The sequence below is a fragment of the Sus scrofa genome, chromosome 16 (assembly GCF_054392235.1).
Source record: "Sus scrofa isolate SSC_HxYL_T2T_F1_AM1 chromosome 16, Sscrofa_HxYL_maternal_Yorkshire_Landrace_v2.0, whole genome shotgun sequence".
Classification (NCBI taxonomy): Eukaryota; Metazoa; Chordata; class Mammalia; order Artiodactyla; family Suidae; genus Sus; species Sus scrofa.
Window position 1 is genome coordinate 65,251,910 of NC_139398.1, and position 16,549 is coordinate 65,268,458.

The following is a 16,549-nucleotide window of genomic DNA, read 5'->3' on the forward strand; positions in this document are numbered from 1 at the left end:
AGAAAAAGAACCCAGAAACAGACCCACATAAATACAGTCAAATGATCTTTAAAATGGAGCAAAGATAATCTTTTCAACAAACGGTGGTAGAACTGGACCTCAATGTGCAAAAAAAAAAAAAATCTAAAGGGAAAAATTATACTCCTTAAAAAAATTAATTCAAGATGGGTCACAGGCTTAAATATAAAATGTAATTACTATAAAAACTCCTAGAAGATAACATAGGAATAAAATCTTGAAGACCTTGGTTTGGTGATGACTTTTTATAAACAACAAAGGCTTGATTCGTGAAAGAAATAATTGATAAGGTGTACTTCATTAAAATTAAAAGCTTCTGCCCCCTGAGAGACAATGTCAAGACAATGAAAAGACAAGCCACAGACAGAAAAAATTCTTTGCAAAAGACCTATCTGATAAAGGACCATTATCCAAAACACACAAAGAACTTCTAGGAGTTCCCACTGTGGCTCAGCTGGTGAACAACTCAACTAGTGTCCATGAGGATATGGGTTCCATCCCTGGCCTTGCTCAGTGGGTTAAGGATCTGGTATTGATACAAGCTGTGCTGTGGTCTGAAGATGCAGGTCGGATCTGGCAGTAGTAGGTCTGATTCAACCCCTGGCCTGAGAACTTCCATATGCCGAGGTGAGGCCCTAAAAAGAAAGAAAAAAAGAGACAGAGAGAACTTCTAAACCACAACAATAAGAAAACAAACAATTGCTGTAATTTATGTCAAAGAGTTAAAGCAAGAAAAGAAAACAAACCACCTGATTTAAAAATAGGCAAAAGATCTAAACAGACCCCTCATCAGGAAAATATACAGATGGCAAATAAAACACATGAAAAGATGTTCGACATCACCTGTCATCAGGAAACTGTATATTAAAAACAAGATTCTACTATACACTTGTAAGGACAGCCAAAATCCAAAACACCAAAAGCACCAAATGTTGCCAAGGATGTGGAAGATATGAACTTTCATTCATTGGTGGCAGGAACGTGAAATTAGTACAGCCCCTCTGGAAGGCAGTTTGATTTCTTACAAACTTAAACATACTCTTACCATACAATCGAACAATCACTATCTTTGGTATTTACCCAAATGAGGTGAGAATTTATGTCCACCAAAACCCCTGCTTTATAGCAGCTTTATTCATGCGTGCCAAAACTTGGAAGCAACCAAGCAGTACTTTAATAGGTGAACAGATAAACTGTGGTACATCCGGACAATGGCTTACCAGTCAGCACTAAAAAGAAATGATCTACCAAGCCATCAAAAGACATGGAGAACTTTAAACGCATATTACTAAGTAAAGAAAGCCAATCTGAAACAGCTACACACTGCACAATTTCAACTATATGACATTCTGCAAAAGGTGAAACTATAGAAAGCAGTGAAAAGATTAGTGGTTGTCATGGGTTAGAGAGGAGGGCGGGATGAATATTTGGAACATCGAAGTTTTTTAGGGCAGTGAAACTCTTCCATGTAATACTATAATGGCGAATATGTGTCATTTATACATTTGTGCAAACCCACAAGATGAACAACACCAAGAGTGAGTGGTAACATAAACCCATAAACCCATTCTAGTGCAGGATGCTAATAATGGGGGAGCCATATATGTGCTACTTTTTGCTTAGTTTTGCTGGGAGCCTAAAAGTGCTCTAAAAAATAAAGTCCACCTAAAATGTGTGTGTGTATAAACAAAATCACATTGTTATCATAGGTTTATAATATATGAATCCTTATTTTTAAAATTATAAATTTTCTCTTTTGCTTTCTGAAGCACACAAGTCCATGAGCGCATAGATAAATCCTCCTCTAGGTTTGTTTAATCTCACAGGTTTTTGGTAGATGTTCTTTATCAAGTTGAGGAAGTTTCTCTTTGTTCTTAGGTGCTTAAGAGAAATATCAAATATATGAGGCAAATGACAAATCACTATGGGATTTGACCATTCAAAAACTGAGCTTAAAGAACCATCATACAAAATACTAGATTTTAACTTTTCTGTTACACGAACATGAATGATGTGAATGTGAGGCGAGAGAGCAGAAATAAGTCAACAGTCTATTTCTAATATGAACAAAGATAACAACAAAATCCCAATATACCTCAACTATTAGAGCTTTGTCCACATGAAAAGCAAGCTCACATACACATAAAATCTTAAAATATTACTTCTGAAAAACATATTGGTACTTCATAGAATCAATTTCCTACCACACTAAGTTCCAATCGCTGTTCATCCATACACACATTATTTTTCTATAAGGAGAAATATAATACAGAAATATGCTTTTGATTTTTATATGCATTCCATATGATTCTGATATAGCATCCTGAGAAATACTGGAGAGTAGATTTTTTTTTTTTTTTTTTGGTCTTTTTAGGGCCTCATCCGAGGCACATGGAGGTTCCCAGGCTAGGGGTCCAATTGGAGCTGTAGCTGCCAGCCTACACCACAGCCACGGCAACACCAGATCCTTAACCCACTGAGCGAGGCCAGGGATCAAACTCGCAACCTCGTGGTTCCTAGTCAGATTCGTTTCCACTGTGCCATGATGAGACCTCCTGGAGAGTAGACTTCTTTCCCATCATTTAGTTGTATATGAAGTTAAGACAATTGCTAAGAGCATGGACTCCACACAAATTGTGTAAGTTTGAATCAGCTCTACTTCTTGCTAGCTGTCTGATCTTGGGCAAGTTACAGAGCCTATCAAATTTAATTTCCTCATTTATAAAATGAGGATGATAACAGTACTCATCTCAGGAGTTTGGTAGATAAAATGAGACAGTGCAAATGTTAGTAAAAGTATAGACAATAAAGTGCTAGTTATTGTTTATTATCAAACGAAGCAAATGCTTTTTTGACTACATTTTTGTATAACACATCATTATTCATCACTCTCTGCATTAAGGAGACTTGACTACTCATCTTTTAAAAATGACAATAAACTAACATTCCTGTTAACAATTTAGCTTATTTAAAAGGAAAATTTATTTTTTTCTTGGCTGTGCCTGTGGCATGTAGAAGTTCCGGGCCAGGGATCAAACTCATGTCAGAGCAGCGATCTGAGCTGTTGCAATGACAATGCTGGAGCCTTAACCTGCTTTGCCACAAGGGGACTCCTTAAAGTGCAATTTGATAAAGAGCATAATAAACCACTTACTGATATCTATTCTCTGTTCAATTGGCAAAGGACTGACTCGGCTAACAAGTTTTGAAAGACATGTTGCTGCAAGGAGTTGAGCATAGGAGGTCTGCAAAGAAAAAAAATTTTACTTATTATTATCATGGAAAAATCAAAACACTACAAAAAGAACTTATCCCTAGCAATAATGAGAACTTCTCTGGTTTTCCAAACTGGCACATTTACAATGGATAAAATACACATGCACACCTGCATAAAACCCTTCGTAAGGGTTGGGTAGTCGAGGAAGGTGCAGGCAGCCTTTTCCAAGACCAAGTAATCGAAAGGGAAAAAATGATTATGAGCAAGTTCAAATAAAACACACTCACCCTATCTCTGTAGCCCTCCATGTTCTGGCCTCCGGTTATCTCTTCCAATCTAGTTCCACTCTACTCTCTCCTCTGACCACAACAGCCCTCTTTCAGTTCCTTTCAATGCTTCTCCCACCCTGACCTCCCCACTCCTTTACATCCATGTTGACAATATTCACTTTGGCCACAAACTGTCTTCATTTAACAGTGTACTCAATCCTTCAAAATTTGGCTCCATTATTCACTATACTCTCAGCAATTTCTTGTAAAGACAGTCCTTTCTTCTCTTCTCTAGACCAGAGGTCAGCAAACTAAGTAAGTCCCCTGGACCAAATCCTGGCTGTTTTGCAAGGCCCATGAGCTATGAATGGTTTTTATTGTTTTAAACAGTTAGGGGGAGGCGGAAGATTCAGATAATACTATTTTGTTATTATTATACATGGAATCCATATTTCAGTGTCCATAAATTTATCAGAACACAGCCAAACTCATTTACATAATATCTATGGCTGCTTTCAGACTGTGACAGCAGAATCAAATAGTTAAAACAGTATATGGTGCTCACTGCCTCTCAATGCTGCTCAATGCACTTTTATAAACTGCAATGATGTAGTTATAACACTACAGCACGCCTGGAGTGCCGTGAGTACCACCAAAATGTGACATGTACCTTTCAGTGTTACCAGTGCATACCCAACATGTCAAAACAAGAAAAGATAGACATGGACTTCAAATGTCTAACTTTTAAGGCATGGTGGAATGTGAATTATTTTGTCACTGAATTAGATAGCAAAGCAATGTGCATTTTATGCAATGGCACTATAGCTGTCCTAAAAGAATACAGTGTAAGTTGATCACACCAGACTAAGCACTGGTGTCAATATTTCTAACTCACAGGAAATCGACAGTGGAAAAAGGGAGAAAATGTAAAACAGAGTGTCTCAGAGTAGTGGAATTTCTCCACTACAAAAAATAAAGTGAGGCCGCAACCAAAATTAAGTTTCAAAAGGGCTCATTTACTAGCCAAGTAAGGAAAGCTACTTACGAACAGAAAATTAATTAAATCACCATTATTTCACTGTAGTAGCCAAAGTTATATATGCAGAGAAGATAAAACTTCAGACTACCAGCCATATAATGGCCATACAGTTGAAGATATCCAAACAACATCAAAAGTCAATTTGAAACAAGGCAGATGATCTGGAGGTTCTCCTTAGTTCTTGATGATTTCATAGTTACCAACATGCACTGCTCATACTGTTGCCAACATTACCTATTTATTCCAGAAGTCAACACTAAGTTTGAAGTGACTAAGGAATTAATCTCTATGAAGAGACTGCACGCAACTACTGGCAAGAACATTTTCAAAGAAGTTGAGAAAACACTAATTCTGTACAACCTGAAGTATATTTGCTAAAATGTGTCACGAGTGGTGGTAAAAATATATGGAATAGAAAAGGCGTAGCTGAACAAATATAAAAAGCTCGTAAAAATGTAAGAGTCTAGAGTCTGTGGTTATTCATTTTATTATTCAGCAGTAGATACTCTGTAGTAAATAGTTGAATCTATTATGTATTAATGAATCAGTAGTGTTAAGAGTGGAAAATTCACTTTCGTGAATTTATCTTCACCTCTGGGAATTTCTGTCAGCTATAAAGCTGAAACTTCTGACTTGCTCTACCACACAGTAATTCAATAGCTTGGCAATGGTAAAGTTTTACTGAATTTTTTTTTTTGTTTTTGGCTCAGGACTGAGACAAATTTTTCTGAATGAGAATAACCATTTTTATCCACTACTGTTGAACATCAAATGGCTTATGAAATTAGTTTTTCTGCAAACTTGATAATGTCTTTTAATGAATTCAACCTAAAATTACAAAAATGCCTAAAATGCCAACAGTGCTTAGGATTTAGTATTTCTATGAAACTTACAATGCAATAAAGTCATTTCAATAACAACTAACATGAATTGAACCACAAGTAATATCAAGCTGCTTTATACACTTTCCACAGTTAAAACATTAAAAAGAACAGCAGTCTCTATTCCTGAGTATATTTTCTGAACTCAAACCATGTTCCAGCAGCACTTTTTTCAGACTTTGATGCAAGTGCAAAGGAAATTTTCATACTTCAAAATCTATTTAACTGAGCAATTGAGGAGCCTCCACCTAACCTTTAACTGGAAGTGATTAATATACAGTGTAATGACATTCTAACAGGGAAATATCAAGAGAAGTTTTAAGAGAACTTTACACATGCCTTCCAAGAGATGAATATGCTTAAAGTCATATGCTCATGACTGATATCAATATTCTGCAGTACCTATCTATATGAAAAGACATTTTCAGAGATGAAACTTGTAAAATCTCATTACAGGTCAGTATTAACATAGGAACATTTGCAGTCAATGCTGACGACAGGAAATACTAACACTGAACCTCAGGCAAAATGTTATCCCCAAAGGAATAATTTCATACTCTTTTCATTAACAGACTTATTTAAAAAACAAACTGTACTCAACTACCATATTTTAAATTTCATCAATAAAATTTTGTGGAAATTTGTTTTTTTTTCTTTTCTTACAGACATATTTACAAAACATGCTTGATTTTGCCTCTTGGCCACAAAATCTAAAATATTTATAATCTGTCCCTTTACAGAAAGTTTGCCAAACTTTGCTCTATAGACGCTATAGTCTCTTACTATAGTGCTTATCATATCACCCCATAGTTCTTCATTTATACATCTACGCCTTCTCAGCTAAACTATGTTACTTTAATGCATGTGCATGAAACAGGTAGATAATAGTACGGTGCCCAGTTTTACAATGATAGCAATGACGTGGTAATACTTATTACTGAACCTATACCACTAACCTACATGCATTCATTGACACTGACATATATCTAATGATCTTTCATTGTTAATTGCTGTTATCAAATACTTACTGTTCCTTGTTCTAATAAAAGTTGACACTTGCTGAGACATTCTGGGCTGTCAATAAGTTCCAGGAGTGCTTTCTCAGCCTCTATTCTTTGTGTAAGATCAGTCCCTATGTAGAGATGAGTACATAATACTTCCAATTCAGCCAAACTCTTGAGAAGAAAAAAAAAATGAACATTTTACTTGAGTGAAAAAAAAGTAAATGTATTAATCACAGGAAACAAGGGAAGCAAATATCACACCTGTATACACTAAGTCAATAAATGCTTATTGAGCTACCACTACTTATGAGGGGTCACAGTGGTGATCAAAAAAAGTTGATCTTCTATCTCCAAACTGTTTAAATTGATAGTTCTGTGATGAAAAAGGAAGAGTATAAAAAGAAGAGAACTTGCCTGATTCAAGGAGTTGGAAAAGCCTTGCCTGAAGGAGTAACATTTATGCTGACCTAAAAGGTAAGCCATATGAAAAAAGACTAGACAGCAGCCCAGACAAAGAAACAGCAATTACCTAGGCCCCAAGTGGAGCTTAATCATTTTAAAGCATTAAAAGGTCTGTGTGACTGGTAAAAAGACAGCAAGAAGGAGATGCCAAATGAAGCTAAGGAGATGAGTGACGGAAATTATCATGTGCAGACATTATGCCAATTTACATTCTTTTTCAAATGGTAAGAATGTCAATGGTTCCAGATATAAAAAAGAAAAGATATATATGGGAGTTCCCGTCGTGGCACAGTAGTTAACGAATCTGACTAGGAACCATGAGGTTGCAGGTTCAATCCCTAGCCTTGCTCAGTGGGTTAAGGATCCGGCGTTGCCGTGAGCTGTGGTGTAGGTCGCAGACGTGGCTCGGATCCCGCGTTGCTGTGGCTCTCGTGTAGGCCAGCAGCTACAGCTCCGATTAGACCCCTAGCCTGGGAACCTCCATATGCTGCGGGAGTAGCCCTAAAAGAAAAAAAGGCAAAAAAAAAAAAAAAAGAAAGGAAAAGATATAAATATATGCTGATGTGAATCTTCTGAACTAATGACTTTTAGTGCAGCAGGTAAACTACAGCATGACTTTTAGGAACTATGACTCGACCCTATGGTTTATAGCAGTGTAACGACTAGGTATCATGTTGCACGCTCTTATTTTACAGACACAAAGGATAATTCATTCTGGCTACCATCAAAAAACACACACCAAAACAAACAAACAAACAAAACAAAACAAAAAAAACATTGATGAGGATGTGGAGAAAAGGGAACCCTCCTACTCTGTTGGTAGGAATGTAAAGTGGTGCAGCCACTGTGGAAAACAGTATGGAGGTTTCTCAAAAAACTGAAAATACCACTCCTAGGTATATATCTGAAAAAAATAAAAACCCTAATTCAAAAACATACACATACTCCCAACGTTCATAGCAGCATTATTTACAATTGCCAAGATATGGAAGCAACCTAAGTGTTCATCAACAGATGAATGGATCAAGAAGATGTGGTGCGCACACACACACACACAGGAATATTACTCAGCCATAAAAAGAATGGAATTTTGCCATTTGCAGCAACATGGATGGACTTAGAGGGCATTATGCTAAGTGAAATAAATCAGAGAAAAATACTAAATGATATCACTTACATATGGAATCTAAAAAATACAACAAACTAGTAAATATAAACAAACAAAACAGAATCAGAGATAGAACAAAATGGTAGTTAGAGTGTGTGTGTGTGGAGAGAGGCAATACAGGGGTACAGCAGTGTGAGATACAAACTACTGGGTATAAGACAGGGCTACAAGGATGTACTGTACAACACGGAATACAGTCAATGTTTTGTAATAACTGTAAGTGGAGTATAACCTTTACAAATTGTCTAAAAATATACATGGAAGAAAAACAAATTTTATAAGGAAAAAAGAATAATTCATTCTGTTTATAAATACAATCCCATCTAAAGACATAGGTCACACGGATAAAATCTGAAAGAAAAATTTTTAAATGAGTTCAGTATTCCTCTTAGCTTTAGAGAATTTTTGTTAAAGGCATCTTACTAAAACAAACTACTTGGGAGAATTATTCTTTGAAGGAGGAAAAAAAAGGGCACAGATTTCATCATCAGGTGGGCATATGAAGGTAACAAGATAAAGAAATGCTATTCTTTTTAACCCTTTCTGGCCTGAATTTTTATGTGGCAGCCATACAGCTACACTAGCCTAAACATTCCCTCAAATGCATATATCTTTGCCTAACAGGAATATACAAGAAACACTGACATGAAACCTCCTCTAGCTTCCTTTATTCTTTTCACTTCTCTCAACTTTTCAGTTTCTTTATGGCATTTCCCACTTCCCTACTCAAGTCAGAGCCCAACATCCCAGACTAGGATGGCTTTTCCGCTACAGCAAAAAGAAAAGTATACGAAAGTTTTCAAATTTAGATTAAGGACCTCAAATGAACCACATTTTAAACATTTTCTTTACCTAAATTGACCCAACAAGCTCTCAGAGTGCTACTACATACTATTCATAATACAAAAATTCACAGAAAATTTATAGTTTTTGAATATGTATGAATTTCCACATATTCTCCAAGGGTAAAAAAATACAAAAATGAAGAGAGCTACCTTTCTCCTCCCATGACTCATAATCAACCTCAGAAGATTTCTCCTTCATCTAATAAATCTGAAGGGTTGAATTTCAAAGCTGATAATACCCAGAATAATTTAATGATAAACTGATCCTGCTGTCCATCATGCATTCATCTAGGTCTAAGAATCTCTGAAGAAGCAGACTTTGAGTATGAAAAGAATGAGGCAGAAACAGAGACAAGACCTAACTGTTTAAAAACAAAAGACAACAAAAAAGTGAGACTAATAACAGCGTACCTCAGATTTGTTGGGAAGTTTAAATGAGTTTGGGCCACATAACTTCTGGCACACATTACACACGATAAAGTCTACTTGTTTGTTATTGGCATTACCTAATAAGCATATTATAATAGGTGAAACTGTACCCTCCTAAAAGATATATCCAAGTTCTAATCCCCAATACCTCTGAATGCTCCCTTATTTGAAAACAGGGTTTTTGCAAATCCTTAAATTAAGAATCTGGGATGAGATCTTTCTGGACTTGGGGGAGGCTCTAAATCCAATGATTTAGAGAGGGCCATGTGAGATGCAGAGACACAAGGAGAAGGTCATAGGAAGAAGGAGGCAAAGACTGGGGAGATGCACCTACAAGCCAAAAACACCAAGGACGGCAAGCTGCTCTCAGAATATAGGGACAAAGCGTGGGACCGCTTCTCCCTCAAGACCTCCAAGAAGAGACCAACCCTGTCAGCACATCAGTGTCAGACTTCTGGCCTCCGTAACTATAAAGGAATAAATTTCCATTGTTTAACCCGCCTCCAGTTTGTGGTCATTTGTCACAACAGCCCCAGGAAAGTGACGAAACCATATTAATCAATTCAATGGTACCTAAGTAAACCTATTTGGAAAGATTCTGGAAAAGTCCTGGAAATTATTTTCTATGTTTTGCTGTACTGATTTAGAGAACCTCAACACAGAACAAGTCTGGCGTGGAGTTAAATAGTGTTTACTTTAACAATGTTACCCATTACCCTTTTTCCCCCAAAGGTATTTCAAATTATTAGCATTGAAAGTCAGTGCAAGATAAAAAGGGAAAAGTTTGAACTTTCTCTTAAGATTAAAGCTGGGGGGGGGGGAATTAAATTATTTTTTCATTGTAATGAGAACAAGTAAACAAGTGCCTGGCATACTAAATCCTTTTTAGAGATAAGGATACATAGATAAAGATCCTTATCCTGTTGGACAAGCATTATCTAAACATTTCAAACAGTTAAACTCACAATGTGATGAATGCTGAGTGACTAAGCAATCTTCTGATTAGCATCTGATTTTCTAGAAAATCTATCTATAGATGGAGACTTTATTTTTCATGGTGAACCGATAAACTTCATCCTAGTTTTATACACTGATGTCTGAGAATATGGTTAACATAAGAATGCCTCAGAGAAATGGATCCCTTCTCAATTTGTTGACAAACCAGGTTTGAGTTATGAAACCTTCTATAGGGCTTCATCGAAACATCAGAAGCTCAAATAAATAACAGGTAGAACAAGTGGAACTGGACATCACTTAACTCCCACAGGTTAACTATCAAATACAAACAGACATCATCCAACTTCCAGAACCTAAGAGACAATGACATAATCCTGCCTACAGTGTAAACAGGGATCTCCCTAATTATTCCGGACTCATCTCTACCCTCTGTCCTTGACATACAATTTACCTCTAAATGATGTGACTTCTTTCAATACCGTAATTCCTATCATGTGTCCATTAATAGGTAAATGCTTAGAAAGAGATTTAAAAAAAAAAGAGTACATATTGTATGGTTCTATATAAAAGAAAGCAGGTCAGTGGTTTCAGGTTTGGAGGGAGGAAAGAGGGGAAGAGGAGGATGGGAAAGCAGCAAGGGGGAACCACAAAGGCGCTTTGGGGGTGACAGATATGTTCGCTATCTTGATTTCAGTGACAGTTTCACAGGTCCCTACTTATGTGAAATTCATCCAACTGCACATTTTAAATATGTGCAGTTTATTATTTGTCAATTATACCTCTAGAAAGCTGAAAGAAATGAAGGGCTTTTTGTTCTAGAGAAAAATGCCCCTAATAATAAAATAAATCAATGTACCACAAAAATCCCACCTCAATTAAATTTAAACTATTTTCAATTACTTCCCTGAATCTTTCCTGCCTTCTGGAATTAAGCTACCTGACATCCATTAATAGAAAATGCCTTCATCTTGAAGTTACTAATTTCCCACAAACTCTTTGTGTTTTCCTCCCCTTACCATCTTTTCCTGAACATACCTAAAGGCTTATTCCTGAGCCCCTTAGAACTGCTCCTTCTACAATGAAGTAGGTAGTATTTGTTTTAGTGCTTTAGTTTCTCCATCTTCTATTTTTAAAATCAATCCTAAAAAGTAGACTCCAGTAAAACGCATATTTTTAGCACATCCATTTCACAGACAAGAAAAAACCATGGCTGAGAGATCAGGTAGACATGTGCTGCTCAAGATAAAGTAAATGATCCGTTCTGATCCCAATACGAATCCATAGGCCCCAAGTACATGTTGTCTCCTAACCACCCTGCCATCTTGCCACCTTTTTCTTGAGTCATCATCTACCTGCAGATATGTCCTAGTCCATACTTCCTACCCTGTCTGTTCACCATCTTTACCTTTATCTACAAAGTTCTTCTTCTTGGAAAGGCAGAAATGTGTTGGAAACAGCTCCAAAGAATCAGAAAACGAATTGAACATATTTCCCACAGACTTCCACATCACGTGTCCCTTTGTTTTCAGTGGTTTCGGAAGTGTAGACCTGAATCTAGATTTACAATCTTTTTTTTTTTTTTTTTTTGGTCTTTTTTTTTGCTATTTCTTTGGGCCGCTCCCTCGGCATATGGAGGTTCCCAGGCTAGGGGTTGAATCGGGGCTGTAGCCGCCGGCCTACGCCAGAGCCACAGCAACGCGGGATCCGAGCCGCGTCTGCAACCTACACCACAGCTCATGGCAATGCCGGATCCTTAACCCACTGAGCAACGGCAGGGACCGAACTCCCAACCTCATGGTTCCTAGTCAGATTCGTTAACCACTGCGCCACTACGGGAACTCCTAGATTTACAATCTTGATGTTATCATTTGTTCTTCCCTCTCTTTAGTCCCTCCTGTAAAAGAGAGTTAAGAGTTTGGCCTTGCCCAAAGAAAAGTTTGGCCTTTGGGAGATAATCTACGTCTGTGATTGGGTGGGGGGAGGGGGAGAAGCTGATCGCATCCCATAGTTTTAAACTGGTTGCTGGCCACCCCAGAAAGAACAACCCACTGGTTTTAGGGTGGGGACTTACATATGTGGTTTTTGTTGTTGTCTTTTTAGGGCCACACCCAGGCTAGGGGTCAAATCAGAGCTGCAGCCACAGGCTATGCCACAGCCATGCCAGTTCCAAACTGCATCCACGACCTATGTCGCAGCTTGCGGCAACGCTGTTTATCATTAACCCACTGAGTGAGGCCAGGGATCAAATCCGCAACCTCATGGATACTAGTTGGGTTCTGAACCTGCTGAATCACAAGGAACTCCTAGGGTAGGGCTTTAGATCATCACATGGTATCATCTGACTAAAGACCATGATCAATCATGTGGCAATCAACCAGTCAATCATGACTACCTAAAGAAGCCCCCATAGAATTCCAGAATTTAAAGTTCAGGTGCACTTCTGTGGTTTGCAATACTTGGTGCTTATTGCCACGGATACATGCTAGGAGAATAACATGTCCTGAGGACAACAAAAGCTTTGTTTGGAACCTCCCAGGCACTGCCCTGTGCATCTCTTCTTTAATCAATTTCAATCTGTGTACTTTCCCAATAATAAAGTGCAATCCTGAGTATGATAACTTTCAATGAATACTGTGAGTCTTTTTGCTAAACTATGAAAACTGAGGGTGGTACTGAGAAACCCCCAAACATGCAGTTTGTATCAGAAGTGAGGGTAGTTTTGTGAATTGTGCCTTCAAACCTTGAAGTTTGGCTAATTCCAGGTACATAACCTAAACTGTCATAAAGTCCTACCAATTCCTTTAAAATAAAGACTCGGGCTCAACATCTTAACTTGATATTCATAGACAGTAGAGCCACAGAACATTATTTTCTGTGGCCTACAGTGCCCCAGATTTCTTTAAGGGCTTCTTTGAGAATGAGAGTGGACACTTTGGAATCTGTCCAATTACATGACATTAGCAAATTATTTAACTTTTCTTAACTTCACTTTTGAAATGGCAGGTGATAACATCCACCTTCCAAAATAACTGTGAAAATTAACACAGAAAAGACGAGAAAGCTTAATCCAGTGCCTGGCGCACAGCAGATCTACATGAATTGTAAATAATCCTTTCAGTTAATTATAAAATACCATGTAGCTCTTCTGTCTATAGTTTCCCCTATTCAAATCTATAATGTCAGGATGATCTTTCCCAAATCCATTTCATCAGGTTACCATTCTATTCAACTATAAACATTCACAATCACTTCTAGATCAAATCAGGTAACCTGTCTAGGCATTAAGAAACATGACTAAGAGTTTCTGCTGTGGCACAGGAGGTTAAGGATCAAGTGTTGTCTCTGTGGCAGCTTGGGTTCGATCCCTGGCTAGGTGCAGCAGGTTAAGGATCCAGCAGTGTTGCAACTGTGGCTGATTAGATCCCTGGCCTGGGAACTTTCATATGCCATGAGAGCAGCTGAAAAAGAAAAAAAAAAAAAAAAAAAGGCAGCAGCAGCAGCATGACTATAATCTCAGTTTCTGGAATAACCCTGAAAGCAAAAAAAGAATCAACCAACTACATCTCCTTCATTTTTCTTAATGTTATCCTTTTAAATCATCTCTAGATTACTTATAATACCTAACACAATATAAATGCTATGTAAATAATTGCAAATTCAATGTAAATGCTATAGAAATAGTTGCCAGTGTGCAGCAAATTCACGGTTTTTTGAATTTTTTAAAAAATATTTTCATAGTTGGTTGAACTAACAGATGCAAAAAAAAATACACAGAGACAGCAGGTCAGCTGTGTATACATACCGCTCAAGCTAGGTGTGTGCTCAAAATCTACCACAAGTGTGTGAAAGTTCACAAAGTGCTAGGTACCAGTTATCCTAAGTAATAAATGCTCCTTGGGTTAACTGACTAAGAATATGATCCATATGCTGAAAACAAATCAAACTGAGAAGGTTCACAGGTTTTTTCTGGCCTCCCCAAACAATCAGGTCTTTTAGCTGCCCAACTCCACTTTTAAGCTGCCCAGAGCTCCTGTGAAATCCATTCCTGGGAAACCAAGTTGGGAAGTTTTAGCATTAGCAGCTAATTTTTCCAACATTACCTAAATATGAAGAAATTTTCCAGACTGGGTGATTTACTATTTCTAAGTCTGAAAACGTCACAAACAGTTTCAGTTTAGTTCTGTTTTTGTCTTTTTAGGGCCGAACCCGCAGCATATGGAGGGTCCCAGGCTAAGGGTCTAATCGGAGCTGTAGCGACCGGCCTACACCACACCAGAGCCATGCCAGATCCGAACCGCATCTGCAACATACACCACAACGCACCGCAACACTGGATCCTTAACCCACTGATGGAGGCCAAGGCTCGAACCCACAACCTCATAGTTCCTAGTTGGATTTGTCTCCACTGTGCCACGATGAGAACTCCAAATTTTAGTTTTTAATTCGTCTTCAAGACTTACACCTAAACTATGAACATCTGTTTGCCTATTTACAATCCCAAAGACTTTCACGTGAGATTCTTCTTGTGAAGATATTTCCCAGAGGGCATATTTACTAAAGTGGTAATGACACTACTTTGACCTGGAGACCCTCAAAATGGCAAGGAGTCCAAAGGTAAGGTGTGAGACTTAACTACCTCCTGAGTTGTCAATTACCTCACAGGAAAGTGGGTGGTTTAAAAGATCCTTAGGAAGAATCAATAATTAAGTAAAGAGTCATTGTATCACAGGGGGTCCAAAGAAGTCTACAAAGGGATGTGACACTGAGATCACTGCCACCCTACTATGAAAATTGCATATTTCTCCTAACTCATCTCCTGCCATGCACAGCCTCCCCTGCTCCCTTTCCTTTTTATATGAACCCTATGCTCCAGCCAGACTTCCTGCAACATGCAACGTTCTTCCACAATTCTTTGCTTTGGCTCACACTGTCCTTTTGCCTCTATACCCTTTCCTTCCTCTTCGCCCGGCCAACTCCTACAATTCTTTCAAGATCCAACAGACTGCAAGTTCCCTGAGTGTACAAATCATAAAGTTTTGCTAGAGCTGTATCTTAGGTGCCTAGCAAACTAGGAATTCAATAAATAAGTAGATGAATGGAAAATCAAAAGTCTTGCCTGAGAAGCATAGCTGTCTCACACCTTCTCCACACACACACACACACACACACACACACACACACACACGGCTGATTGCTCCTTTTCAAAGTTCCCAAGATATCCTGTGATTAATTCTATCATATCATTTTTCACATTTACTGTCATTATCTGTGAATTTCACGAAGGCAAGAATGGTAGATGATGTAATCCTTTACCCCAGAACTTCTTACAGTGCTTGAAACACGTGGAGGGCGAGGGGAGGTTCTATAAATGTTTGTTGAATGAATAACTGGATGCAGATGCCAGAGTGCCCAAGAATACAGGAGCCTTCCTTCTCCAGCCCGCGACCCATCCAGACTCTCCCCGCGCTCCTAGCGCGCCCTGCCCCCGTTTCCTCCTCCAATGAGGCTGCAGCAGAGCTCTCCTTCGCAACTCCCCACACATACAGCCCCTGCCCGCTCTGGCCAATTAAAGTCCAACTGCTACGCCGATCCTCTGGCGGACCCAGGCCCCCTCTCGAGCTCAGCCCTAACTGTATGAAGGCAGACGATGGAACCTTGGCTGGCGACACTGCGGGAAGGCTGGTCCCGCCCGGCGGAGCTCCCACCTGCTTGGGCATCGCCAAAGCCGCCCACAGCGCCGTGCGGCGGTACAGGGGAAAGCGGGCTCCGGCGCCGCCGGTCTCCGGCATCCCACCTCCCCCGCGGGGCGAGCTCCGAGCCTGGTCTCTACCCCTCCACCCCTCGCCCCCGAGCTCGGGCCGCCCCTTCCTCGGGCCCGCTCCCGAGGTGTGCAGCCCAGGCCAGTGTCCGGGTCCCCGGCCGGGGCTGGAGGCTGGGGCTCCGAGGTGCCAGCCCCGCGGCCCCTTTGGCCTCCGCCGCCGGCCTAGGCCCTCAGTCTCCAGACCCCGGCGTCCCGCCGGCTTCCCGGGGTGGCGGAGCGCGGACCCGCGGCAGAGCCCACTGACCTGGAAGTGCAGCGCCATCTTCCCGGGAGGCGGCGCCGGTCGGCGCCCCGAGCGCCGGAGGGAAGGAAGCGTAGGCGGGCGCCGCGGAAGCCCCAGCAGCCCGCGGGGTCCCAGCGCCGCTCGCTCGCTTGCGAGCTTGGCCGCGGGGCCTTCGCGTTCGAAGCTCGGGATGGGGCGGGACCGGCGGGGCGGGGC

General features: G+C 39.8%; 2 protein-coding genes across 6 annotated transcripts in view; both read right to left on the reverse strand.

Moving 5' to 3' along the window:
- RANBP17 (RAN binding protein 17) overlaps positions 1 to 16,536 on the reverse strand; it is a 324,083-nt gene extending 307,547 nt beyond the window's left edge. For 3 of the 5 annotated variants that reach the window (XM_021076681.2, XM_021076680.2, XM_085001776.1), the window contains exons 1-3: positions 16,355 to 16,536; positions 6,453 to 6,599; positions 3,173 to 3,263 (exon numbers count right to left, since the gene is read on the reverse strand). In XM_021076681.2, the coding sequence (XP_020932340.1) occupies positions 3,173 to 3,263; positions 6,453 to 6,599; positions 16,355 to 16,372 (256 nt within the window). In that variant the 5' untranslated portion in view covers positions 16,373 to 16,536. The remainder of the gene's footprint in view (positions 1 to 3,172; positions 3,264 to 6,452; positions 6,600 to 16,354) is intronic. The other 2 variants (XM_085001775.1, XM_021076682.2) reach the window with 1 other exon arrangement.
- LOC146395631 (uncharacterized) lies at positions 11,863 to 16,344 on the reverse strand. The gene has a single exon (XM_085001777.1). It carries the CDS (start codon positions 16,076 to 16,078, stop codon positions 15,614 to 15,616), a length of 465 nt encoding a protein of 154 aa, XP_084857903.1. The 5' UTR covers positions 16,079 to 16,344; the 3' UTR covers positions 11,863 to 15,613.
- Positions 16,537 to 16,549: the final 13 nt, after the last annotated feature.